The sequence below is a fragment of the Myotis daubentonii genome, chromosome 2 (genome assembly GCF_963259705.1).
Source record: "Myotis daubentonii chromosome 2, mMyoDau2.1, whole genome shotgun sequence".
NCBI lineage: Eukaryota > Metazoa > Chordata > Mammalia > Chiroptera > Vespertilionidae > Myotis > Myotis daubentonii.
The window spans coordinates 215,128,057-215,155,355 of NC_081841.1; the positions used below are offsets into that span (position 1 = coordinate 215,128,057).

General features: G+C 50.4%; 3 protein-coding genes across 3 annotated transcripts in view; 2 read left to right on the forward strand and 1 right to left on the reverse strand.

The window, feature by feature from the left end:
• The first annotated feature begins 2,759 nt into the window (after positions 1-2,759).
• On the forward strand, positions 2,760-3,422 carry LOC132228761 (putative claudin-24). The gene has a single exon (XM_059685738.1). The coding sequence runs from the start codon at positions 2,760-2,762 to the stop codon at positions 3,420-3,422; it is 663 nt and encodes a 220-aa protein (XP_059541721.1).
• Positions 3,423-5,205: 1,783 nt separating this feature from the next.
• On the forward strand, positions 5,206-5,868 carry LOC132228762 (claudin-22-like). The gene has a single exon (XM_059685739.1). The coding sequence runs from the start codon at positions 5,206-5,208 to the stop codon at positions 5,866-5,868; it is 663 nt and encodes a 220-aa protein (XP_059541722.1).
• A 1,685-nt stretch (positions 5,869-7,553) lies between these two features.
• Positions 7,554-27,299, reverse strand: part of WWC2 (WW and C2 domain containing 2) — a 130,008-nt gene continuing 110,262 nt past the window's right edge. The window contains exons 16-23 of the mRNA XM_059685737.1: positions 26,360-26,524; positions 21,933-22,057; positions 20,572-20,770; positions 17,853-18,017; positions 16,365-16,457; positions 14,518-14,760; positions 11,401-11,528; positions 7,554-9,508 (exon numbers count right to left, since the gene is read on the reverse strand). Of these exons, the coding sequence (XP_059541720.1) occupies positions 9,442-9,508; positions 11,401-11,528; positions 14,518-14,760; positions 16,365-16,457; positions 17,853-18,017; positions 20,572-20,770; positions 21,933-22,057; positions 26,360-26,524 (1,185 nt within the window). The 3' untranslated portion in view covers positions 7,554-9,441. The remainder of the gene's footprint in view (positions 9,509-11,400; positions 11,529-14,517; positions 14,761-16,364; positions 16,458-17,852; positions 18,018-20,571; positions 20,771-21,932; positions 22,058-26,359; positions 26,525-27,299) is intronic.

Below are 27,299 nucleotides of genomic sequence, written 5' to 3' on the forward strand. Positions count from 1 at the left end.
AAAGGCCATCTTCCTGGGTACAGCTTGCCAGGCCTCTCCTGGCACCTAGGTGTGGCCAGTGGCTTCACGAACAGGCCAATCTGATTTACTTGTTGTGACAATTTTCCAAAAACGACCACAAATATATTCCCAGTCCTGGGCCCTTCCGGAACCTTGCTATCCCCTACGGAGAGCCGGAGGGTCTGGCCCAGTGACACCCGGCGACCTGAGACCAGGTCATCCAGGGGACTCAGCCTCGCTCACACCACGGAGCGGAGACGAACTCTCCCTGCGGAGTCGCCCACACCGCAGACGCGTAAGCAGCACACGGACACGCGAGTACTAGTTTCCGTGACTAACCGTGGGGACAGTTTACTTGGGACATTCATGCACGCCTGCCCTGGACTGAGGTTCTCAGGATGGGGGCTCTGGGCCGACGGGGACGGGGGGCCACCCGAACCTTCAGTCCCCGAGAAAGTACGGGGCCTGCTGACCTCCTGAGCCTGTTGAAGAGGTTCCCGTCTTCTTTCAGGTTAACGTTCCGGAGACAGAGGTCATGCCCTCTGTGCTGAGCAGGCGGTGGGAGTAGAACTTGTTTTGTGGCTGAACTTCCCCCTCCCCGGCCCCACCGCAGGTCTAAGCAGCTAGTCCGTGACCTGACACGGAGGAGGGGAGCCCCGGTTGGGGGTGTGGGCTGGGGGCTTCCTCTGCCTGGGGACACTCCCAACCCCCTTTTCCATTTATTTGAATTCTCTTATTTCCTAGTTTCCTGGTGGCCTCTTCCCCCTGGGACGCGAGCCCCACGGGCAGGGCTGCCTCCAGGCTGGTCCTGGCTGTGTCCTCCTCCTCAGCAGTCACTCCTGGCCAGAGGACAGGCTCAAGACTATTTTTTTTTAATGAGTCTAGAGGTCACTTAAGGTTACTTGGGCCCAACGGCCAGCATGGCGGAAACTACTTCTATGAGAGCCCGGACAGGTAGGCACGACCCTTCACACCTTTGGGATGGAGGGATCACCACTCACAGGCAGCCTGTCCCCATCCGTCTGTAATGAAACATTTCAATGTGATATGAAGTCATCTCCCCGAGCCCTAGCCGGTGGCTCAGTGGTTAGAGCATCGGCCTGCAGACTGAAGGGTCGTGGGTTGATTCCGGTCAAGGGCACGTACCTCAGCTGCAGGTTCAAACCCCGCCCTGGTTGGGGCACGTGTGGGAGGCAAACAGTCGATGTGCCTCTCTCTGTGTCTCCCCTCCCTTTCATTCTTTCTAAAAAAATCAACAGGAAAAAAATATCCTCTGGTGAGGATTCACAAGAAAAGAGTCGCTCCCCGTAACTGCTAGCCTCGCTCTCAGGAGCTTTCTGCCTCCCTCGGCCTGCTCTGCTCCCGCTATCCCTTCTCCTGGTGCCAAGGCCTGGGCAGAGCCCTAGCCCTTCTGGACCCCAGGTCTCTGTGCAAACGGGAGCCATTTCTCACTTTGACCCAAGGGGCCAGCAGGAAGGCCTAGGGGATTCTGCAAACCTGTGCAAGTTAGGAGAGAAGCCATCTTTGATGGGGGAGGATGCTGCAGCAGCCACGGGCATCCAGCCCGGCCCTTCTGCTGAGTGTGGAGACAGCAGGACAGGGGTCTGTCTGATCTCCTGAGCAACGTCACACAGATCAGCTCAGATGCTCGACTAGACGCCCCAGCGGGCGAGTGCGGAGGGAATCTGCCCGAGGCTGGGCCCCCAGGCAGGGGCTCTGCAGGTCTCCGCAGGCCCATCAACCTCGCCTCCTGGCCGGGGTGCCAGACTGGACGCCCCGGGCCCTGCAGCCGCCCTGGGAACCTGGCCCAGCCTCTGTCCTGCCTGAGGGGCCAGCTCTGTGGTGTGCTCTCAAGGTGTGGCCGCAAAAACCAAACAAGACGAAACCTCAAAGGGCAGCCCTGTGGCCCTTGTTTTCAGAGTCTTGTGTCCTGAACGGCTGAATCTTCATGCGGGCGGCTTTGTCTCTGAAGTGGCAGAACAGACAGCTCATCTGTGGGCAGGAAACACCCCTGGGAGAGTAAAAACCACGCTGTACCCCAAGTCCCTACCGAGGACCGGGGCATCACCCAGGGACACCCAGGACTCCCGGACGCTCCCTTCCTCACTGAGCACCGCTGGGCACCTGGCTCCGTCGTGCCATTTTAACTAACCCAGTGACCCCGCGTCCACCTTTCAAAGGAATCTGAGGGTGCCGCTCCTGCCAAGTCCTGAGTCCCCGGGACACTCCAGAGCGGGGGGCCAGGGGCTGTGTAGGTTGAGGAGGTCCGTGCAGAGCGGAGATTATAGGGAGAGCCTGCCTTTCCTCACAGGGGCTTGTTCTGCATCCTGAAATCTCAGGTTCAGCTGCCACAATGAAGTCCTGTTACCCAGAGAGCTGGCCTTTTATCACCACTTAAAATCTAATTAATCCATATTGAAGCACAAAGATTTCTGTTGTCCTTTAGGGTGAGGGTCACAGAGGCCCCTTTGTTCATCCTCAGCCTTCGCACCATCGAGCATCGGGGGTATAGTTTTACCAGCAGGTCAGTTCCTTATCAGAAGGCCTAACGCGCAGTTTTCGCGGAGCCCCTCATCCTTTACATGAAACACTATATTCAAGAACAAACGCGCACTTCAGAGTGGCCAAGGAGCGAATGACCAGGCCGCAATGCCCCGAGCTTATATCCCAGGCAGCATCGCCCCGAGGCCAACCGGCACACGCCGTCCCCACAGACAGCGGCTCCTATAGGGGCGGCGGAAGGCGCGAGCTTGGCTGCGATGGCTTTCGTCTTGAGAGTGGTCATGCAATTCGTTGGACTTGCACTGTCTGTGCTGGGATGGGTTTTATCCATGATCACAACTTACCTGCCGCACTGGAAGAACCTGAACCTGGACCTGAACGAGATGGAGAACTGGACCCTGGGCCTGTGGCAGGCCTGCGTCGTCCGGGACGAGGTGGGGAGGCAATGCAAGGACTTCGACTCCTTCCTGGCCCTGCCCGTGGAGCTCCGGGTCTCCAGGGTCCTGATGTTCCTGTCCCACGGGCTGGGGCTCCTGGGCCTGCTGGTCTCGGGGTCTGGGCTGGACTGCCTGAGAGTCGGAGAGAGACAGCGCAAGTGCAAGAAGCGGCTGCTGATCCTGGGAGGGGTCCTGTTCTGGACGGCGGGCGTCGGGGTCCTGGTGCCGGTCTCCTGGGTCGCCCACGTGACCGTGCAGGAGTTCTGGGACGAGACCCTCCCGGAGGTTGTGCCCAGGTGGGAGTTCGGGGAAGCCCTCTTCCTGGGCTGGTTTGCTGGGTTCTCTCTCCTCCTCGGGGGGTGCCTGGTGACCTGGGCCGCCTGCTGCACCCAGGCTCCGCTGGCTGCGGGCCAGTACGCAGCGGCAGACACGCAGACGCAGTGTCCATGCCTGGAAAATGGGACTGCGGCTCCGAAAGTGTGACTTGGACCAGACCAGGGAGACCTCTCTTCCGCACCAACAGTGCTGTAGGTCTGCACGGGAAAGGGGTCTTTGTTACGTAACTAAATCTGCGCTGCTCACTTTTTCTCATATAATAATTACTTTTTTATCCTAGATCTCCCCCTCCCCCAAAAAATCTGGAGAAGAGGCAGTCTCATATCTACAAGAAAATTACTACGTTAAGCATTACATAGGTCTGAGCAAGAAAAAAAGTAATTGATCTGTTTATTTAAATAAAACTGGTGATGGTTGTCCAGTATGGTCCGTATTAAGTTTTAATGTGTTTATTTTACATTAGAATCGTTTTTGTTGGTAACTGGAAATAATAATTACTTTGTTTCCTAAAGAGAAAAACTAACAGAGACTCTACATTGGCAAAGCCACAGGTTAAACTCATTCCGAAGTGTAATTTCCACAACAGTGACTTTGTTTTCTGATCAGAGGTGGTTTGTGTTTAGGAAATTACAAGGCAACGGGTGTGAGTGACAGGGTTTATGAGGCTAAAAGGTTTTTACATCACGATGCTCTCCGATTCTAAATACTGGCCAATTTCCTCTTTCGTCTCATCCCTCTAAAGCTTCATTATTAAAAAGATAAACAATGAAAAACTTTTGCTTGATATTGAGATAGTGACAATTCACTTGCTCTGAAAAAAACTTTCCTTTGTTCAGTTAAAAATTACAAGCTTTAGCCCTAGCCGGTTTGGCTCAGTAGATAGAGTGTCGGCCCGCAGACTGAAGGGTCACGGGTTCGATTCTGACCAAGGGCACGTACCTCGGTTGCAGGCTTGATCCCCAGCCCCGGTCGGGTGGTCGGGGGAGAGGGCATGTGGGAGGCAACCAATCGATGTGTCTCTCTCACATGGATGTTTCTCTCTCTCCCCCTCCCTTCCACTCTCTCTCTGAAAATCAATGGAAAAATATCCCCAGGTGAGGATTAACAAGAAAACAGACGAGCAAAATTACAAGCTTTATACTTTAGTGCTGCAGCAAGAGATGTTGGTGCTAATCCACAAGTTCCGTTGCCTCCCTCTGCCACAGCGTGGAGAGCACATGGCAGCCAAAAAGAAGCGAGTGTTGGCGCACCTGGGCGTGCTCTGACAGAGGGGACTGTGGGTAATCAGACTTGAGAGCGTGTTTAGTATAATTTCAGATGTTATGTGGTATATATGTAGCCTAACGAATTTTTTAAAAGTAGGCCTGATTTAAGATCTAGAGAGATTTCTAAGGAGATGGATTTATTTGGTTAAGAAATACTTTTCTTGAACCTTTTTTTTTAACGATAACACTCGGTGTTACCACAACGCATTCCTGAAATGTGAGAGCCGTCACGGGTGGAGGCCCGGCAGGTGCGATTAGCCAGAGAGAAAGCGGCAGGAGCTGAACCTGAACTGTCAATTACATGTTTTGCATTCAGACTTCTCTGTGCTTTGACTTGCAAGGGAGGTTGGGAATCGGACGAAAGCCATTGAGACGTTAACAATGAAAGGAGGTTCTTACTGCTTCGTGTTATTTCAGGGACAAACTGCTTACTAGAAAATTGATCTTGGCCACTCCTTGACATGACTGGTTTGCAGAATTAGTTCCCTTTCCTTTCCTGAAACCCATTCAGCATGGAATCAAACAATAGCCACTCTGGCAAGAATCCTCTTATACACACAATGAAAAGATTTCTGAGCTCTGCAGGTGATAACCAAAGTCCGTCACAGTTTTCACAGCAACCCAGAGGCAGCAGTGAGTTGGGCGAAAGCTCACGGGACTTCATAATGGCTTTCGTATTTAGAACTGTGGCCCAATTAGCTGGAATGTCGTTATCTTTGCTGGGGTGGGTTTTAGCCTGCCTCACCAACTACCTGCCGCACTGGAAGAACCTGAACCTGGACCTGAACGAGATGGAGAACTGGACCCAGGGCCTGTGGCAGGTCTGCGTCGTCCAGGAAGAGGTGGGGATGCAATGCAAGGACTTCGACTCCTTCCTGGCCCTGCCCGTGGAGCTCCGGGTCTCCAGGGTCCTGATGTTCCTGTCCCACGGGCTGGGGCTCCTGGGCCTGCTGGTCTCGGGGTCTGGGCTGGACTGCCTGAGAGTCGGAGAGAGACAGCGCAAGTGCAAGAAGCGGCTGCTGATCCTGGGAGGGGTCCTGTTCTGGACGGCGGGCGTCGGGGTCCTGGTGCCGGTCTCCTGGGTTGCCCACGTGACCGTGCAGGAGTTCTGGGACGAGACCCTCCCGGAGGTTGTGCCCAGGTGGGAGTTCGGGGAAGCCCTCTTCCTGGGCTGGTTCGCTGGGTTCTCTCTCCTCCTCGGGGGGTGCCTGGTGACCTGGGCCGCCTGCTGCACCCAGGCTCCGCTGGCTGCGGGCCAGTACCCGGTGGCAGAGACGCAGCATCTCCGTCACCCCCTGGAGATGAAAAACACTCGGCTGACCGTCTAAGCCGGAGGACGGGGAGGCCACTGCGCGGGGGACGCTTGCTGAGCCCGGGACCGGGTAGGAGTCCCTGCTGCCGGGTCACCCAGGCACCACGCCAGCAACTTTCTAACATGCATTTTCCCCAGGGGCGACTGGCTCCTTGAACTGTGATTTCCTTCCCAGGCCGTAAACCACTTTTATCTTCTACTCTGAGGCCAAAACCAATCAAGACTTAATAGTAATCAAGCTCGTTTCTGCGGAGGAGTTTCCTCACTTTTGAAGTAGACCCAGTGACTGCACAGAACTGGTAAATGAAACCTTCTACCCGTGTTACGCCCCTGAAGGTGTTACTCATAGAGACGGGTCATTCTGGCAGTGGGAGATGTTACTGCTCATCAAGCCCTTCTCGCCAGTGTTTGAGATGACCTACTCTACAGAAACAGGCTCATGGCATATTTATTTAAACTGTATGACATCTGATTAAACTAAAAAAAGGCTGCTCTTTGAAAGCTGGAGAGGTGAGGGACGTGGACACATCGTGTCTTTAACCAGAGACCTCAGGGGTTCTGGCCTCTCACCTATGCCTCCGCCCCGGCCAGGGGCAGAGGAGGGCAGACTTGTGTATTGGAAGGGTCACTAAAACCCACCCACCAGCCTGCTTTTGCATCTGGACCCTGTGCTCTGCAGCATATGGTGAACGCTCATCCCCCACCCCCCTGCAGGGGGCGCTGCAGGCCAGCCCGGTCTGGGTGTGTGGGCAGAGCTCATATGGAGCCCTTGTTTTACTTGCACAATGAAAATATTCTGCCTTTTTTTTTTTTTTTTAAATCAGCAATGCATATCCTCCAACCAAGAAGTATCCACAACAAACTGATGGCCTGGGGGATTCTTCATGAAAGATTTTATATTTGTTCTGTACACAGGTCAAGTCAATTCTTGTGTTTGAGCCAATCAGGGAAATTACCTGAGCAACAAACGACACAGATAAAGTCTTAGGGAATATGTATCTTTGTTGAAAAAAACAAAAACAAAAACAAAACAAAAACCACTGAATATTTTCCACCCACAAACACATGAAAAGTGCAGAAACCAGTTAATCTATGTGATATATTTGCACACTTTTACAAACAAGACAAATTAAAACAGAAACATATTCAGAATTTAACCTGATTAAATATTTAGTTCAGTCCTGAGCTTTTGATATTTAATACAATATAAAGTAATAGCAAAAAAAAAAAAGGATTTTAATTTTTTTTGATTTGCATGCGACAAAGATTCAGCTAAACTTTGTTCATTTGGCTAGCAGTATGCTTTTGTACCTGTAACACTTAGATTCTGATATACAAAACTGTAGTAACATGTTGATAATTCAAACTTGAGAACTAAATATTACATTCTTTTTACCCTGTGCAGAATAAATTCTACCTTTAAAAAATAGCACTTATAGTATTAAAATTCATATTGTCCATATGGTTTTGTGATCAAGTTATTAAAATGTGTCACTGTGAATCATTTGGGTTAGTACAAATATGACAGGATTGTTAAAAGCTTCCTATAAATGTATAACACTATGGCTGATTTTTAAAGTGTGGAAAAGGATTATGTTAAAATAAGTTTATCTCTTGTTAGAAATAAGCAAATTTTGTAAAATAAAACCGAAAGCTTCTTGGTCACCACTGCTGACTACCAGCCGGAGACAGATTTTATCCTCTTATAAAATCGTATGAAACTTTCTGTATTGCAGAAAGTTAACAGCTGATCTGGTGATTTATAAAGCTGTAAATATTCCAATATAGCTTCTTCTATGTCAAACATTTTAAATGGCCAGAACCGAACTATATATTAAACAGAACATAAATAAGACCGTAAATAAATAAATGAAGAAAATAAAATCGTACGGTACAACTACACATAATTCTATAAACATTTTCATGGTCAAACTAAGAAGCTGAAAACAGCTGACCTTCATTTATCTCTACATTAAATAAACTTCTCTTTCACATTTGACCTTGACAAGGATGGATGGCATTCTTCTGTAGTTTTCCTCAACTGGCTGAGAATGGACTGGGCAGACCCGAAGGACTGTATGTGGTCAATTCATAAAGCTGGTTTTTGCTCAAAGTAGTGTCACGTCCAGTTATAGCTTCAAAGACATTTGTATGGAAGTGGTGGGACACTCAGGAAACAATCAAGTTCAAGGCTCAGAAACTGCTTCATTTGAATTCTGATAAAATTCACTTTCTGAAATATGTGTAACTGCTTTCAAGAAAATAAAAATTCTTGCTATTGAGGATTCTTGCTTAGAAACAGAACTTTGTGTGTGTGTGTGTGTGTGTGTGTGTGTGTTTAAAGGGGCCTATTCCTTTAAGATGATTTTTGCATCTCTAAAAAAAAGGATTTAGTTTGCTATAAAAGATGGCTGGTCAAAAATCGCCTCTCCCAGTATTACAAACTGAGTATTAAATTGCATAGAACGATTTAAACGCCTTCACGCTGGTGGGCTGCACTGGGGTTTTGTTCCTTCTAGGGAGGCCTGGCTGGGCCAGCTGGAACTCTGCGCTGGGAGACGCTGCAGGGACGTGTCAACAGCTCTAAGCGTCCATCCGCAACGGCTCTGTTCGAGACAGATGGCTTCGCCAGCACTTCAAGTCCAGTCTCCCAGGCACTCTCTTCTCCTTGCCTCCCAGCTCCTCCCAGAGACAGGATCCCTTCAATGAGGCTGCGAGGAGCTGCTACGAAATGTTACAAACCTGTTTAAGAAAGGACTTAAATTCTTTGTGTGTTTTGGCACCTTTGGTTCAATCAGGACACCCTTTCCTCTGTTCCTGGCTTCACCACGCGGATGCCGATGGGTTTCCCTCCCCGTCTTCAGCTCTGCCCTTAGGACGAGGGCCACCACGTTCCTCTATTGACACCATCCCACACCCCGGACGAGCCAGACTCACACCTGACCGCCCCCCACAGCCTGTGGGGCGGGGGCGCGTGTTTCCGTGGCTGCAGGCACCGCCCCTGCCCTCGGGGTCAGAGGCCGTGAGGCCTTCCGTGCAGCCAGGAGCCTGCTCCCAGGTCTGCATCCTATGTGCTTGAACTCAGCATTTTGTTTTCTTTAGACAAACAAACAAAGACAAAAAAGAAACTGCTCCAAGGAAACAGGTGACGGAGATGAACACAGCACCTGCTTCAGGTGGCCCCGGAGCTCCGCTCCGAAGCTCATTCACGTTGACCTTGCTGCTCTCGAGTACAGGACGCCGCGGGCGCTGGGGCCAGCTTCCGGCCTTTGCAGGAAAACCAGGAAGAGCAAGGGCCGCCTCGGCCGGTTCGCCAGGTCAGCCCTGGGCTCCGCCCGATCCCCTGTTTGCAACCACTCCTGCTGTACAACATCTGGGTGCCAGATTAGCCCGCTTGGTTACCTGACTTTTCTTACTTTCTTATATAAGAATGATATTCCAAGTACTTTACAAATGAGCATGTGGAAATCCTGATGAGAAACAACAGCTCTCTGAGAGCTGACAGTTGAACACCCGCCCCCCAGGCAGACCACAGACGGGGCTCCGTCTCCCTCCCTCGGGGCCGGGGGACACCGTGTCTGCAGGCGGGTCACACGTCGTCCGCCGGCAGCGACGGGATGCTGATCTTCGCTCGGGTGAAGTAGGCGATCTTCTCCCTAGAGTCGGGGCGAGGAACAACCCCCTCAGTGTGGCGCTGGACACACTGCGACCAGTCCCGGCCTCCGGCGGAGTCCCCTCGAGCTCCTGTCCCGAGGGAGACCTCCGCTTAAAACCAAGGGCCTCTGCCCTTCACAGTGGGTGAAGGACCCCAGCTCTGGCTCTTGTCCACCACCTGCACACCACATCCGTCACCTGCAGGCCACGTCTGACCACATCCACACCCACAGACCACGTCCTCACCCGCGGACACGTCCTCACCCGCGGACACGTCCTCACCCCAGACACGTCCTCACCCGCGGACACGTCCTCACCCCCGGACACGTCCACACCCGCGGACACGTCCACACCCGCGGACACGTCCACACCCGCGGACACGTCCTCACCCGCGGACACGTCCTCACCCGCGGACACGTCCACACCCGCAGACACGTCCTCACCCGCAGACCATGTCTGTCACCCGAGACCATGACAGTGACAGTGCCTTCCTTGCTGGGTTTCCCATGTGCGGGTTTGTAAACCATCGGGGGTCAGCCCAGGTAGGAGTATTTCTGAACCTGGTAGGAGAGGGTTCAGAGGCTGAAACCTGAGGGAACTTTGCAGGAACCTCAGAGAAAACTGTGGCACCGGGAACACGTTAAAACCAGGATGACCAGCCTGGTGAGCAACAGGGTGCCTCAGGGAGGGGAGAAGACGGTAACACTGTCCTGCGCCGGAGCAGGACCAGCTGAAACCGCCCGAGGGGGCAGCGGGGGAGGTGGCGCCTCTCCAGAGGTCAGAGAGGGGAGCAGGGAGGAGGCTTTGGGACCTTCTAGCTGCCAGACAGGAGCCACCTGCCCTTCCCCACAGGATCGTCACCTGGTTCGCGCCGTCCATCACGCTTACTGAGCGGGTCTCGTTCGCGGACCCACGGGAGCCGAGGGGACGAGGCACCGCCTACCCAAGAACCATAAATGTTCTTGGGGAGCAGGTGAGGGTTGACGGCCAGAGCCGAGGTGGAAAGACCATGGAAAAGAGACAGCAAGGAAGGAAGAGTGAGAAAACGATGGAAACAGGAGCGAGAGTCATTTTGTGGTGGAAGGTCCTGGTGGTTGGCTCCATTCCATTAGAGGGAAGAGTGAGCATTGAAAAAGGCAAGTGGGTGTGGTTGGGGGCCGCTGAAGCAGAAGGGACCCCGGAACATGGCCTGCACAGGGGGTGCCTGGCTCGCGTGGGGCATCTAGCTGCTCGCTTAGCTGCCAATCCTGTGTGAGACCCGCACATAAAACTCCCCAGTCCTCGATTCCCCGGACAAACCCAAGGCCAGGGACGCTGGCTCTTGGCTCCAAGTGCAACGGCAGCCGGGCGCAGTGGCCAGCCCACGCTCCCCACCTCACCCCCAGGCCGGCCCGTCTCACGCGTCTCTATCACCTGCCGGGGTTGTAACGGGCTTGTACGTTAAGGGCCAGGGGAGCGTTTATAAACCTCTATGTTGGGTTTCAGCAGCAGCCAAGTCGTGTGATTTCCCTGCTGGAGCACCTCCTGGTGCCCACAGCACCGAGGGCGCACAGACCCTGTAACGGGGAGCACTGCCCTGTCACGGTGCGTCTGCAGCAGCAGGACGGGAGGAACCCGACTCTTCACCATGGAGTCTGTGGCCCAGGCTCGTCTTTCAGTCTGAAGCCCATGCCGCCTCCGCTGCCTTTCCCTCCGGTGGGCGCACCCCGTGGGCACCGCGCCAGCTCCTCTGGCCCCGGAGGAGCAAAGGGAAACTCATCCGTCCCACCTGGGGGGAGGGCGGGGCGCCTCGCACCCTGACACTAAGGCCCAGGGCACTCCACGGGGACCCCTGTGATCAGACGCGTGAGGACGTCCGACGTGGCCCGCCCCCACGGGAGCCGGGGCCGGTTACCTGAAGGACTGCACCTGCCGAGGCACCTTGCGGCTCTGCTCCCGCAGCCGACACACGTCCTTGGAGACCTGCCTCAGCAGTTTCTCCGCGTTCAGGTCTTGCTTCTGCTCCTCTTTGGACTGCTCAGCCTGGCAAAGGAATAGACCCCAATCAGACGCCCAGAGACGGCTGAGGCTTCAAGGAGACAAACAAGCCAGGGGGCACCTCGGTGGCCCACAGGGTGGAGTCTCCTCACCATCGCGGACGACACTCATGTACCAGACCCTGCGGAGGCGCAGCGGCCACGGATTCGGGCTTGTCCGTGGTGTCGCATTAAAAATGCCTTGTTTCCCAGGCAGGGCGACTGCCGGGAGCTGGTCCATCCTTGCTGTTTCAAAGGACCTGGCATATATGGCATACTGTTCTTAATATGTTTGCTCACCTTCTTGGCACTGTGTGTTTTAACCAAGGTCACCTCTCCGAGAAAGGTTGTTTCCCCAGGTAGGGATTTTCCCCTGAAGTTAGGGAGGGAATAAAACCCCTCAACTAAGTGCCAGGCGGGTAATTAATCACTTTAACTACGAACAATCATGCTTAAGCTACATAATCTTTACTTCCTGGAATGGAGATAAGAAACGCCCTAACCTTTGTAATAGAGATTGATAGGATTGAATCAACTGGTATAAATACAGATGTAACAAGACAGAAAGAGACAGAACTTAGAAGGAGCCAAGAAGACAGAACCTACACAGAACCTACAGACAGAAGAACTTCGCTGGAGAGAACATGGCAAAAGATCCTGGACTGAACCTGACTACAGAAATTGGCAAGAGAACCTGACTAGAACCTGGTGACTGAACCTGGCTGGAGAACCTGGACAGAACCTGGCTGGAGAACCTAGCGAGGGAACATGGCCACAGAACCTGGCTGGAGATCCGAACCAGAACCTCTCTGGAGATCCAGACCAGAACTTGGCTGGAGATCCTGGCTAGGCTGCTGATCAACTGAACGCTGTCTCCGTGTCATTCCTTCTTCGCCGACTCTGTCTACGCCTTTGGGAACCCCTGGACCCGCTGGGGTTGGACCCCGGCAGGGCGACTGTTTAGGCAGCTGGAAAACCTCAGAACCCTCAGAAAGGAAATGAAAAACTACCCTAGCATCGTGTCCAAGGAACGTCTGCTGCTGACGTTCTGGGAAACATACTTTCAACCCCTTATCCACCTTTTCAACCCCTTTCTGTCTTAGCCACTTAAAAGCTGTTAACGAAAATAGAATTCACATTCCCAAAAGGTGACATAAGTGTGCAGCTCAGAGAACTTCTACAGTCTGGACACACCCAGGCCACCCCACCAGATGGGGAAACAGAACATCCCAATTCCCCACGCTCCTTCAGGGACCAGCCCGAGCGTCACCAGCACCTGACTTCGAACAGCATGGCCGCCCTGGCAGTCTCTGTTTACAGAAATGCGAAGATGTAAAGTCCCGCTCACGTCTACAGCTGTAAAACTCGAACCCAGCTTTGCAAACCTTTGACGCACGAGGGTGAGAGACTGCAATGCTTCTTCAGGATATTAAAGTTGGTCAATGTCAACCAACCGTTTGGAATTAGTGCTAATGTTGAATTGAAAGACTCTAGAGTGAAGACGATGATGGTTATTAAGGTCACAAACATAGGGCGAGGGCATTTCAGCCTTTAACTCAACATCCCATTTTGCAGAAAGACTGCTGTCCTACAGGCTCCCATCCGTGGCCCTTCCCTGCCAGGAGCACTCCGGGGCCTGTGCTGTCATTGCTGGGACCCCACTGCTGGCCTCTGCACCCTTCACCACCTACTTTCCAGATCAGGGAAATGCCACTTCCTCCAGGAAGCCTTCCTGGCTCATCTCCTATACCAAACCACAAGCCCTTTACGGGCATGACAGTGTCTAATTACCCTGTTATCTGCTGTGGCATCTAATAGGAGACCTACTATTCAACTCCCTGCGGAACAGACATCCTCTGAGATCCTATGTGCATTATATCAGGAGGGATATAATACAGGTATGTAATGGGTTTTGCTGCTTAACCTTTCTTTAGAAGTCATTGGTATCAGGTTGATCTCTGAAATTCATACGTTAAGTTTGAGTTCCATCTAGAATTAGTAGTGCTAGTCAGTTAAATGACTCCAAGTTTCATTAAAGTACCATACTCTATATGATTAAGCAATCACTTTGGGCTGAAAAGAGGAGTTTATATTATGGACAGAAGATTCTATTAGATTTAAGGATATGACGAATCTATTTCATTTCCATCCAAAGGGTTGAAAGAAAATAATGTATTGGCACTTATAATATTTCAGCTATGCGGAAAATTCTATTCGTATATTATATGTTGACTAGAGGCCCGATGCATGAAATTCGTGCAAGGGGCTTGGCCCCTGCCGCAGCCATGGTTTCGTCTGGAAGGACGTCTGGTCTAATTAGCATATTACACTTTTATTATTATAGATGTAAACACATGCTCCTATACTAAAATATAAACTCTAATCTTGAGAGAATAAATCAATGTCATCAATATGAAGGCTCTTGGAGTTTCTATGTAGGAGGAAGACTAACAGAAATATTCCTTTAAAAGACCCTATTTTTAAATCAGGGATTTTCTATGCTGTTTTATACAGCCGTTTGTAGGGGGACTGTGTGACGGGAGAATGCATGCAGCAGGACCTTCCTTGAAGGTAACAGAATGTGGAAACTCACGGTGATGTGGCCACGCAGTTTCCAACACAGGTGACCAGGCATTAAGTTTTACTGTGTTTATCTGCCAAGTCTCATGTGGAGACGAAGGAAAACGCGGAGCAGAAGTGGCGACCGCTGCCCTCGCTGCACGCTCCCCTGGGTCAGGAGGCCAGTGGCCCCAGAGCGGCAGCGGGATGGGGTGCGGAGGGGCGGCCCTCTCACGGCACCGGGTGGCAGGACCCCTCTCAGCTACATCCTGGGTTTAAAAAGGCCACAACAGGAGGGTGCTCCAAGCTGTTGGAAAGGGGTTTGAAGAGGCGGGCCAGCTGAGGAGGGAGCTGGCAGCTCCCCATGGCGGCCTTGGAGGGATGGGTCTGCACGCCGCCCCCAGCACCCCCGCCCCAGCCGGCGCCCGGGGCTGTACCTGCTTCTCGGCCTCGCGCAGCAGCCTCTGGAACCGGTCGTCCTCCAGCACGCCGGGCGGGAGGTCCGTCTGCCCCTGGGCCTTCAGCTCCTCCAGCCTCTGCCGCAGGTCCCGCAGCGCCTGCAGCTCGTCGTTGAGGCGGCTCTGGCGGGTGAGCGAGGCCTGCAGGTCCAGCTCCAGGTCCAGGGACGTGCGCACCGGGCACTCCTGGGCCGCTCTTCGGAGGACGGGCTGGCAAACCGCCTGGGAGGTGGGAAAACAAACCACGAACACCCTGAGCGCGTCGCCCCCATCACCGCTGCCCCTGCTTCCTGGCTCCGGGGTGGCAGCTCCTGGCTCCCGGGGGAGGCCGCGCCCGCCGAGTGACGAGCCCTGGCCAGGGACGGTCAGCGGGAGCCGTGTCACTCCCCGCGGAAGCTTTCGACGCCCGTGTCAGTCTGCACGCTTCTCGCACCTGCTGCACCCAAGAGGGTCCCAGGGGAGGACCACAGCAGCAGGGCACCCAGCCGAACGGCATGAGCACGTGCTGAGCAAGAAGCAAACCTTCACTGTTCCAACCTGAGACTTTCCCGTTATCACCATAGACAGCCTCCTCGGCCTGGCCACTCGGCTGCACGAAGGCCGCCCTCTGGGAAAACCAACACGTGTGCGGAGCCTACACGTCCTCCATTTCAGGACACACTCTCTCCCCGCACTCACACCTTTTGCTTTCATGCCTGTGAGTGACGGCCGGGTGGCCGCCGTCGGTGGGGCTCAGATCTGATCCCTCCTCTAAGCAACGCTTCAATCCTGGCTCCTTCCTCTGTTTCCCATCATCTCATATCAGCTCTCACCCCCGCATCTCGGCTGTTCTTCCTGCAGCCAGTCTTATCGGTTTATTAAGAAATAACCTGAATATGTATGAATGAATGTCTGCTGGGGTCTGTAGGCAAAACCCTAGGAAGAGGACACAGTGTGTGACCTTGAGGAGGAGTTAGAGGACATGGGAGACTGTGAGGTGGGGACCGCTGTGCCACAGGGCGTGGGGGGGGGGCAGTGTGTGACCTTGAGGAGGAGTTAGAGGACATGGGGGACTGTGAGGTGGGGACCGCTGTGCCACAGGATCTCGGGGTGGGGGGGGAGGTCAGTGTGTGACCTTGAGGAGGAGTTAGAAGCTGGGGGAGACTGTGAGGTGGGGGCCGCTGTGCGTGACCTTGAGGAGGAGTTAGAGGCTGGGGGAGACTGTGAGGTGGGGACCGCTGTGCCGCAGGATCTCAGGGGGGGGAGGTCAGTGTGTGACTTTGAGGAGGAGTTAGAGGCTGGGGGAGACTGTGAGGTGGGGGCCGCTGTGCCGCAGGATCTCAGGGGGGGGAGGTCAGTGTGTGACCTTGAGGAGGAGTTAGAGGCTGGGGGAGACTGTGAGGTGGGGCCGCTGTGCCGCAGGATCTCAGGGGGGGAGGTCAGTGTGTGACCTTGAGGAGGAGTTAGAGGCTGGGGGAGACTGTGAGGTGGGGGTCGCTGTGCTGCAGGGTGTCAGGGGAGGGTGGTCGCTCAGCCTGGGCCGGACTGGCCTGGGGACAGGACTTCCAAGGAGGCCGGGTGAGACCACACGCAGGGGAACAGGGCACTTCCTGCCTACAGAGCTGGCAGCGGGAATGGGAAATGGGAGATTACTAATAGAAGTCGGACTGTGTGACAGAAGAGAGGAGGGACTGAAACGCGAACATCCTAGCGTGACGGTCCGGAACAGGTGCATCCCTGTCATCACAGCGGCTTCACTCAGGAGCCCAAGAGCCAGTCGGCGTGGACTCGTGGCAGCCAGGACTCCGGGTGGGGTAGGACCGGGCTGGTGCTGACGGGATACGTACCCTTTTGACCCTCAAACTGCGCCGTTCAGTGGAGTTTCTCACAAACAGAGACTTTTTAGCCAGGGTTGAGCTGTCACTGTCACTGCGATTTAACTGGAATCAAGGATTAAAAAAAGAAAGAAAATCACTGCATCACAGAGCCGACAAAGGGATGGTGATAACAGCTTATCTCTTACAGAAAATCCTCCCCAAACACGCTTTGCCCTGTGCCGTTTTTTCCTTAAATGACTTAATCTTTGGGAATAATTTAAACCAGTGCCTTTCGGTGGCAGTTATCAGAAGTCATGGTTAAGATAACTGCACAGACTCTGGCAGAAAATGATCCTTTTTGTTTTCAGCTAATACGCAACATTTATTTAATTTTATTTTTAAAAATTGATTTCTGAGAGGAAGGAGAGGGAGAGACAGAAACATCAATGATGAGAGAATCATTGATCGGCTGCCTCCTGCATGTCCCCCTACTGGGAATCGAGCCCGCAACCCAGGCATGTGCCCTTGACCAGAGTCGAACCTGGGACCCTCAGTCCGCAGGCTGATGCTCTATCCACTGAGCCAAACTGGCGAGGGCCCACATTTATTTTTAAAAGAAAAGCTGATGCACAGGTTGGCGTTGAGACACTTTGACAACCTAGTCAACCCTTAGCCCAGTCGGCCCATTCGCTCCCCCTCGCCGGCACCGGGGAGTTGCTGACATATCACCTCATCAGTGAAGCCCACTCGAACCTACTTAAACCCGCGCCCCTCGCCTCAGCACCCCAGCCCCTCGTCTTCACAGCCCTGTCCCCACACCAGACACATCGTGCCCACTGCTCATCGCTGGGCTCGGCCCCCAGGAATGCAGCTCTGCAAGGGCAGAGCTTGGGTCTCTGGTTCAGACAGGTCCCAAGGAGCTAGGAACATGCTTAACAGCAGGTGCTAATAAACACATTTGTTGAGTCAAACAAATACATTTTCACAGCACTTTCCACCCCATTTTATAATACTGCACCTCTATTGCTAGCAGTCATAAATTCTCCTGGAACTAGAGGTGGGTACATTGGTACGAGTCCCCCAACGTTCGCCACGGAATTGTGACTCTGATTCGGTGCCTAGCGCCATCACTAAAAGATGGCTTGGTTCCAAAACCCAATTCCCAGTTTTTGGTCCAGCAGGCCCAACGTGGTGTGTAACGTGCAGAGGTTTACAAAAGCTAACCCTCCGATCACCTGCAGTTTCTAAATACAGGCTGAAGTCCACGTGTGCTCAGTAGCCGGGTCTGCAACTTCACATATTTGCCAAATATATGGCCCTGGAGCCAATGAGACATTAAATTTAGGAAAGGGGGGGACCCCAAAACCAAACTAAAACGAACCACAGAGTGTGATATTTATGAGTATTTTATAAAAGCGCTCCTAGCAGTTCCTGTCTGTGGTCAGAGTTTGAGATGCCCGCCACAGGTGCACGTCCCAGGCATGTCCCATGCTCCGCCCGGGCAGGGCCGGTCCTTACCCGGCAGATGTACTGGCTGCGCTCCCCGGGCGAGAAGGTCTGCGAGCGCACGATCACGCTGCTCCTCACCAGGGGGCGCTGCCGCGCGCTCAGCCCGCTGCGCTCTTTGGGCCGAACCGCCAGGCCAGCGTCCTCGGCCTCCTCTGTGTTGGTCTCCTTATCAACCTGCAATGGAAGGCCTCCGTCAGGAGCTGACACGCGTGGGCTCATTACGTCCCGTTCTTCTAAGGACAAAAGAAAGACCTAGCCTTACACCACAGACCCATCTAGCACTAGGGCCTCTTCTGAGAGGAGGGCCGCGTGACTCCTGATGGGACCCCAGGGGACGACCACGGGGGGGGGGGGGGGGGGGGCGGGGGGGGGGGGTTGGGTGATCTCCGCCCTAACAGATTAGGCCTCAAGAACGAAGGTTTCCGTTGACAGAAGGTAAACGGGGCTCTATGAACAATCTTATCTGGACATGCCTCATCATTAAATAGCATTCAACGGATGAGTGCTTTTTCCAGAATAAATGATAAAGGTAATTAAACAAGAAAATGAAATCTACTGCAAAGTTATAGGCCTACATGGACTATGCAGCTATACGTACCCACCCATATGAAGTCTTCAGCCAGGGTACATGCGGTATTGCTTTTCTCAGGAATAAGGAATTGTCTAAGCTTGTTACAACATCCCAAGTTTGCCGGCACCCTCAAAGCTTGAACATAACGTCCCCTCAATGTGTCTGCCACTGAACTAGCCTGTGCCTGGACTGGGTCATCTGCCACCTCCAATCAGAACACCCTCTAACAGGCGTGGATTTTCAACGTTTACTTCATGTTTGAAATGGAAATAAACTTACAACATTTATGAAACTTAATGCAATTAAGTAATCATGCTGGTGTTACCCAGGAAATTCTGAAAATGCTTTTAATACACAGTCACAGAGCAGTTACCAGATCGAAGTACCACTATTTACCTTCTCATATAAAAGCTAAGTGGGGAATGAATATTTGGGGCCCATTTACCAGTTGTACCAGTTAATAATGCGGATTTTTTTTTCCAATAGATGGAGTTACATATATGTTTATATGCGATTTGATATGTATGCTATTTTGTTGTATTGACAGCACGCTTCAAAACTTCATATGTCAAATTTTCTGAAGGCATTAACATCATAGATATTTTTACGCTTAAAAATGTCAAATTTCAGCCGAAACCGGTTTGGCTCAGTGGATAGAGCGTCAGCCTGCGGACTGAAAGGTCCCAGGTTCGATTCCGGTCAAGGGCATGTACCTGGGTTGCAGGCATATCCCCAGTGGGAGATGTGCAGGAGGCAGCTGATCGATGTTTCTCTCTCATCGATGTTTCTAACTCTCTATCTCTCTCCCTTCCTCTCTGTAAAAAATCAATAAAATATATATTTTTTAAAAAATGTCAAATTTCGCAGAATGCTGACCTTGGGGGGGTTAGGGGGAAAAAATGTCAAATTTCGTGGCAAAAAAAGAACATTTGCGGGAAGTTTTAATTCATTATTTTGAAGAAAAGTGCTGCTGAAAGTTATCGTATACATTGGGAAGCTTATGGTGAACATGCTTCATCTCAAGATACCTGTGAACAATGGTTTAAAAGCTTGAAAAGTGATGATTTCGATGTGAAAGACAAATAATATCCAGGTCTACCAAAAAAGCTTGAAGACCAACAATTACAAGCATTATTGGAAGAAGATGCATGCCAAACTCAAAAACAACTTGCAGAAAGATTAAACGTTGCTCAGCAAACGATTTCCGATCGTTTACAAGCAATGGGGAAGATTTTAAAGGAAGCAAAATGGGTGCCACATCAACTGAACAAAAGACAAACGGAAAACCGAAAAGTCATCATTAAAATTTTGCTTCAACAGCACGAAAGTCTTTTTTGCACTGAATTGTGACTGGTGATGAAAAGTGGATTTATTTAGAGAATCCCAAACGCACAAAATCATGGGTTGATCCAGGTCAACCATCAACATCGACTGCAAGGCCAAATCGCTTCGGAAAGAAGACAATGCTCTGCGTTTGGTGGGATCAGGAAGGTGTGGTGTATTATGAGCTTCTAAAACCAGGTGAAACCGTTAATACTGATCGCTACCGACAACAAATAATCAATTTGAACCATGCGTTGATCGTGAAATGACCAGAATGGCCCAGAAGACACGGCAAAGTAATTTTGCTTCATGATAACGCACCATCACACACTTCAAAACCAGTTAAAGACACGTTTAAAGATCTTGCCTGAGAAGTATTAACCCACCCGCCGTATTCACCAGACCTTGCTGCTTCAGATTACCACTTGTTCCGATTGATGGCGCACACACTTTCTGAGCAGCACTTCAAAACGTACGAAGACGTGGAAAATTGGGTCTCTGAATGGTTTGCCTCAAAACAAGAAAAGTTCTGTTGGGATAGTATTCACAAATTACCTGAAAGATGGGGGAAATATGTAGCTAGCAATGGACATTACTTTGAATAAAGCACTTTTGATGTTTCTCTTGAAATTATCGTGTTTTCTTTGATTACAAAATCCGCGTTATTAACCGGTACACCTGGTACAATTTTAAAGCATTTACGATGCTCTGACAGCTGACTCCACCGTTGCCTACGGCGATCAGCTTCCGCCACGTCTTGGTGTGGTTATACCCGAAGAGACAAACTCAGCCGACAGGGTGCCTGTAGGGGAGAGTGCAGCTGGAAGTCCTCACCAGGGTGGGCATTCCCGCAGGGGGCTGGCTGCCAGGGCTGTTGGCACAGCTGTTTCCTCCCCTCCTCGTGTCTTCAGCTGTCTCGGGCACACTCGGGCACGAGCTTAGGTCTCCCATTCGCCTGCTGCCCCTGGGCAACGCCACGTCGGCCTCTTCCTCAGCCACCACTTCGTCAGAGGCCTCTCTCAGCATCGCCAACCTTCGGAGAAACGAAGCGAGACACACTCTAAGTCCAGCCGGCGTGTCCCAGCACAGTGCACCCTGGGATGTCCACCTGGTACCAGGGCAGGGAACCGCGGACACACATCACGATCCAAGCCTTGTTTACTAAATGATCATGAAAAATAAAGTTCTCTCCAGCAACCAACAGCAAGGTCACCATAGTTAGGTACGAAAATGCCAAACTCATGCAATTTGACCTAATTCCTACAGATTAAAATAGAAATATACTGAAAATCAAATATTAAGGTTAGCCCCACCATTTAAAATACTGTCACTCCCTAGAATATAACTTGGTGTTAGTTGTCCGTGTCTTGTAAAAAAAAAATTTTAAAATATAGTTTTATTCATTTCAGAGAGGAAGGGAGAGGGAGAGAGAGATAGAAACATCAATGATGAGACAGAATCATTGATTGGCTGCCTCCTGCGCACCTCGCACTGGGGATCAAACCCGAAACCCAGACATGTGCCCTGACCGAGAATCGAACTGTGACCTCCAGGTTCTTAGGTCGACGCTCAACCGCTGAGCCATGCTGGCTGGGCCATGTCTTGTAAACTTAATTGTACAATGGAACGGAGTGACTCTCTGCTAAGCGTGGATAAAGACATGAGGAGTAAAAATACCCATGATCCCCTGTGCTCAGGGTCCACAGGGGCGGAACCCGTGGGAAGGGAGTTTTACTATTAAAATAACAGAAGACCCTTCAAGCCGTGTGACCTTGTCATCAACAAAAGCCATGGCATGGGTTTGGGTGCTGTGATATGTGGGGGCTTCACAACATATATGTTCTGTACAAACTCTACTGACATCCCTGAGGGCTCCCGGATTGGACAGGGTGCAGGCTGGGCTGAGGGACAGCCCCCCCCCGCCCCCGCATGAATTTCACGCACCGGGCCTCTAGTTATACATACAAATTAAAATGTTTTATATATAATTGATTGGCTGCCTCCTCCTGCGCGCCCCCTCCTGCGGATCGAGCCTGCAACCCAGCCATGTACCCTGATCAGGAGTAGAACTATGACCTCCAGGTTCCTAGGTTGACGCTCAATCACTGAGCCACAGGCTGGGCTGAAAGTTTCTTAGGAGAAACGGAGCGCATCCTCCTTGAGCTCCCAACAGCAAAAGGAGGGGAAGGCCTTACCAGTCTCCATCTGGGCCCCTTTGCTCCTCTCCTGGCCCCGGTTCTTCCCCTTCTTCTTGTGCTAATTCTTGTTCCACGGCCAGCAGCTCCGCCGATGTTCTTGCGAGTAGGGCTGACACTGCATCCTGGGGAGAGTGGAACAGATGGCATGAACAGATGCCCTTCCAGAACTAAGTGAGCTGCTCATCAGGTGGGACTTCCCGTTGTGAAAAGGAAGCCGGACTAGACCCAGTTCTCCTGCTGAGACTATGAAAGAGGAACAGAATAAAACCAACAGAAACTCCAGGGGTTTCTACGCGATGAAGAGCCACAAAGGCGATGGGGACCAGAGGGCCAAGGCCCTGGCCGAGGGAACTGCAGGCAGGCAGACCGACCACCACTGCACTCTTTTCCCGGGGTGGGGGGCGCGTGCCAATTCCGGTGGGAGGCCCTCAGACCAACAGACCAACAGATGGTGCTGCCAGCACGCAAGAGACCGAAGAAAGCGACTCTAAAGTGACTCCCCACAGAGGCTCCTGCCATTCCTAAGCTGCCATTGTGCAAACAAGGAGCTGAGAAAGAAAGCAATGTGCAGCTGGCTGGAGGCAGTCCAGTCGTCTCGCCTTCCTAGGGGAGAAAAGCTGGAATTCAGGGCCCCCAGTTGTGAGCTGCCTTCCAGGAGAGCGCACCCTCTCCAGAGGAGGCCTGCAGCCTGCACTTTCAGACATAACTCCCAGCATTCCACTGACAACACACCCAGTGACGAGGCCGAAAGAAACAGCAGACAGAAGAGGCAGACTCGCCCTGACCGCTTTGGCTCAGTGGATAGAGCATCGGCCTGCGGACTCACGGGTCCCAGGTTCGATTCCGGTCGAGGCATGTACCTTGGTTGCAGGCACATCCCCAGTGGGGGAGTGTGCAGGAGGCAGCTGACCGATGTATCTCTCTTCGATGTTTCTAACTCTCTATCCCTCTCCCTTCCTCTCTGTAAAAAATCAATAAAATATATTTAAAAGAGGCAGACTCACCGGTGATTTATGCACTGCAGTTACTTAGAGAAGAAATTTATAATTTTACAGTTAATATATTTAAGAAAACAGATAAAATGATGGAGAATTTCACTAGAATAAACACACACAAAAATCATATTAGCACATCAGAGTAAACTGCTGGAAAAAACCACCTAAATCTAATAACATATAAAAAGGATTATACCCCATGACCGAGTGGGGATGTATCCTAGGAATGCAAGATTGGCTTAATATCTGAAAGTCAATAAACCATATGAATAGAATACAGGACAGAAACCACATGATCATCTCAATAAATGCTGAAAAGCTCCTGTCCAATCCAATAACCTATAATGACAAAGACACTCAGCAAACCAGGGGGAGGGCCTCCTCAGTGTGAGGAAGGACATCTACAAAACCCACAGCAAAAATCACACCTAGCGGCGAGAGCCTGAACTTCCCGCGAAGGGCAGGCACAGGACAGGAGGCCTGCGCTCACCACTTCTCCCAGTGCCGCACTGGGAGCTCCAGCCGGGGAAGCCAGGCGAGAGTCAGAAACCCAAAGTAGCTGGAAAGGAAGAAGTACACTAACCCTGTTTTCAGAAGATATAATCTTTTTTTTTTTTTAAATATTTTTATTGATTTTTTACAGAGAGGAAGGGAGAGAGATAGAGAGTCAGAAACATCGATGAGAGAGAAACATCGAACAGCCGCCTCCTGCACATCCCCCACTGGGGATGTGCCCGCAACCCAGGTACATGCCCTTGACCGGAATCGAACCTGGGACCTTTCAGTCCGCAGGCCGACGCTCTATCCACTGAGCCAAACCAGTTTCGGCCAGAACATATAATCTTATACATAGAAAATCCTAGGGAATCCAGTAAAAAAACCTATTAGTACTAATAAATGAGTTCAGCAGGATTGCAGGATACAAGATAAATAGACAAAAATTAATTACGCAATGAATAATCTGAATATGTAATTAAGAAAACAGTTCTATTTACAAGAGCATCAACAAGAATAAAATTAACAAAAGAAGCATAAACTTGGTCTCTGACAAATACAAAACAGTGTTGAAAGAAATTAAGGAAGACCTAAATAGATGGGAAGACATCTTGTACTCATGGATCAGAAGACTAACACCATTAAGGCAACAATGCCCCCAGCTGACCTACTGACTCAATGTAGTCTCTATCAATACCCTATTTTGTGTGTGTGTGTGTGTGTGTGTAAATTGATAAACTGGTGCTAAAATTCATATGGAAATGCAAGGGACCCTGAACAGCCCAAACCATCTTGAAAAAGAAAAACAAAGTTTGATGACTCATACTTTCTGATTTCAAAATAATTATAAACGACAGTAATCAAAGCAGTGTGGTGCTGACATGTAGGTTAGTGGAACAGAATTTAGAGTCCTGTAATATAAATGCTCACACTTGTGGTCAATTGATTTTGGGCAAGATAATTCAATGGGAGAAAGAGTAGTTTTTTTCAATAAATAGTGTTGGGACAACTGCATGCCCGCATACAAAAAGAATGAACTTGGACCCGTTTGTTACATCACACATAAAAAAACAAATGAACCAGAGGCCTAAAAATAAAACTGAACTTTAAAACTCTCGGGAGAAAACACAGGAGTAAACCTTTGTGACGTTAAGTTTGGCAAAGCCTTCTTAGATGTGACATCAACAACATAAGCAATAAAAGAAAAAAAATATATAATTTGATTTTTATCACAATTTTAAACTTTACTACAAATAAAACCATCAAGAAAATGAAACGATAACCCACAGCATGAGAGAAAATATTTACAATCATTTACTGGATAAGAGACTTCTATCAAGAATATACGAGGAACTCCCATAACTCAATAATAAAAAGATAAATAACCCATTTAAAAAGCAAACAAAAGATCTGAATAGACAGTTCTCAAAAGAAAAAAAAAAAGATATACTAATGACCAGCCCATGAAAATATGCCCCACATCTTAGTCATTAGGGAAATGAGAATGAACCCAGAGATACCCCTTCCTCCCCATCAGCCTGGCTGGAGTGAAAAAGATTAACCCCATGGGCGAGGGTGTGGGAAACGGACCTCAGACGGTGCTGGCGAGAATATAAAATGGCGCAGCCACCGTGGAAACAGTTTGGCAGCTCCTCAACATGTGAAACCTAGAACCATGTTCAACATTTGACCCAACCATTCCACTCCTAGGTATGTCCCCAAGATAAATGAAGACTCATGTCCATATAAGTTTATACAAATGTTCGTAGCAGCGTTATTAATAAGAGTAAAACAGTATCAACAGCCCAAATGGCCATGAGCTGATGAACAGATAAAAGGTGGTATATCCCTACAGTGGAATATTACTTGGAAATAACAAGGCACTAATACGTTACTATATGGGTGTACCTGGAAAACGTTACGCTAAGTAAAAGACAGCCACAGAGAGTAAGTACTGCATTACTCCATTTGTATGAAATGCCCACAATTAACTAATTTGTAGACGGAAGGAAGGTGAATGGTTGTCTTGGGTGCAGGGTCAGAACTGGGAGCTATAAGCTAAAGGCTACGCGCTCCCTGTTGGGAGGAAGCGATGTCCTAATGTTAGACGTGGTGAGGGTTGCACACGGCTGTGAATCAACTAAGAACTACTGAACTGTGTGGTCCAGATGGGGAGCCGTACACTTTAAAGGGGTGGACTGTACGCTGTGCGAATTATATGGCATAAAGCTTATGAAGACGCTTGCACACGGGGACATGATGGAAGCACTCTGAACGCCTGAGTCTCGACCACGACGCTGGTGTGTCACGGGGGCTCTCCCACACGCCGGTCTCCCTCCGCCGCCCACTAGTGCCCATGGCGTCTGCGCAGATGACCCGCTGAGCCCTGTTGTTTAATCGTCTGACTCACGCTGTAAGGTTTTCCCTCACAGTCAGTCTATAAACGTGACTCAGCAGCAGCACCCACAGATGCCAGATCGGTGACGAGTGGCTTCACAGAAGGCCCCTTAGTCAATTCTGTGAAGTCGTGAAGCGTGACTATTGGTTACAACACACTTTGTAATAGAAAATATTTGCGGAGCTTGATGTTACAAACGGAAACTAAGGTTATATTTTAACCTTTGCAAAAAATGTAACAGTTTCAAATGTCTAACTTGACAGTGAACACCACGTGTAAAAATAGAAACGTAAGTCAAAGGGTTGTTCATGTCACCCAAAGCCACGCGCCTCCACGTCAGGCTATGCTTATGGGAGGAAGTGTGAGCAGAAACGAGTGATCCTTTATCAACTGGAAACAGCGGGAAGTTATCTTTCCTTCTTCCTAGGTGGCGGGAGGAAGGAAGGACAGCGAGTGAATGAAGCACATGGCTTCACGGCCTTCCGCCCCGTGTTAGTTTATGAAACGGCAGTGACCTTCTCCTCTCTTTGACTCACCAGGTCTACGGGCTCTACCAGCGGCTGGTTGGGTCGGAGTACTGGACCCTCGTGCTCTTCCTCACTCGTCGTAGAGGGCATCTGCTTAGAAGGAAGCAGATTGTACCACAGAGTGAAAATCTCACTGGAAAACGGCAAGTCGGCCAGACTGATCTGAGTTCCAGCCTGTGGGAGGCGAGAGAAAGAAAAGAGAGGAGATAGAATGTTTAAATTCTATCTCCTGATATCATCAAGATTATTGGGCAAGCTTGTTTTAGGGTTTTAAAAAAAGCAATATTCATGACATAAAGCATTACATTTTTTTAAAAACCTGAAGATGTCTTATGTTTTCAGGTGTGACTGAATAAGAAACGATCCCAATCTAAAAGCCAACTCTGGCCCAGTCGGTGGCTCGGTGGTTGAGCGTCGACCTATCAACCAGAAGGTCACTGGTTTGATTCTCTGCCAGGGCACACACCTGGGTTGTGGACTTGATCCCCAGTGTGGGCTGTGCACGAGGCAGCCGATCAATGATTCTCCCTCATCACTGATGTTTCTATCTCTCTCTCCCTCTCCCTTCCTCTCTGATATCAATTAAAAAATATTAAAAAAAATAAAAGCCAATTCTGGGATTGTTTTGTGAGATACTGTTTTGCCACAACCTAATGACTAAGCATGCAACATTTTGTAAGTGTGAAATTTTTTTTTAAAGTTTAAAAATACAAATACAAATGACTAAGTATAAACCATAATACATCGTATATTATGAGTGATCTGATTATTATTTACAAAAGCCCATTATCTACTGAAAAAGGTAAAAACAAACAAACAAACTCGATGGTGGTTCTTAAATGAGAAATTAGAACAATTTTTCTTTAACTAAGTTAGAATATATAAAAAAAAAAGGTTAAAAGTTTTAATATTTCACCAAATCACACTTTCAGCCAGGATCTAAATTAAA

Coding starts and splice junctions, on each gene's coding strand:
- LOC132228761 (XM_059685738.1), top strand. CDS start 2,760: ATGGCTTTCGTCTTGAGAGTGGTCATGCAATTCGTTGGACTTGCACTG.
- LOC132228762 (XM_059685739.1), top strand. CDS start 5,206: ATGGCTTTCGTATTTAGAACTGTGGCCCAATTAGCTGGAATGTCGTTA.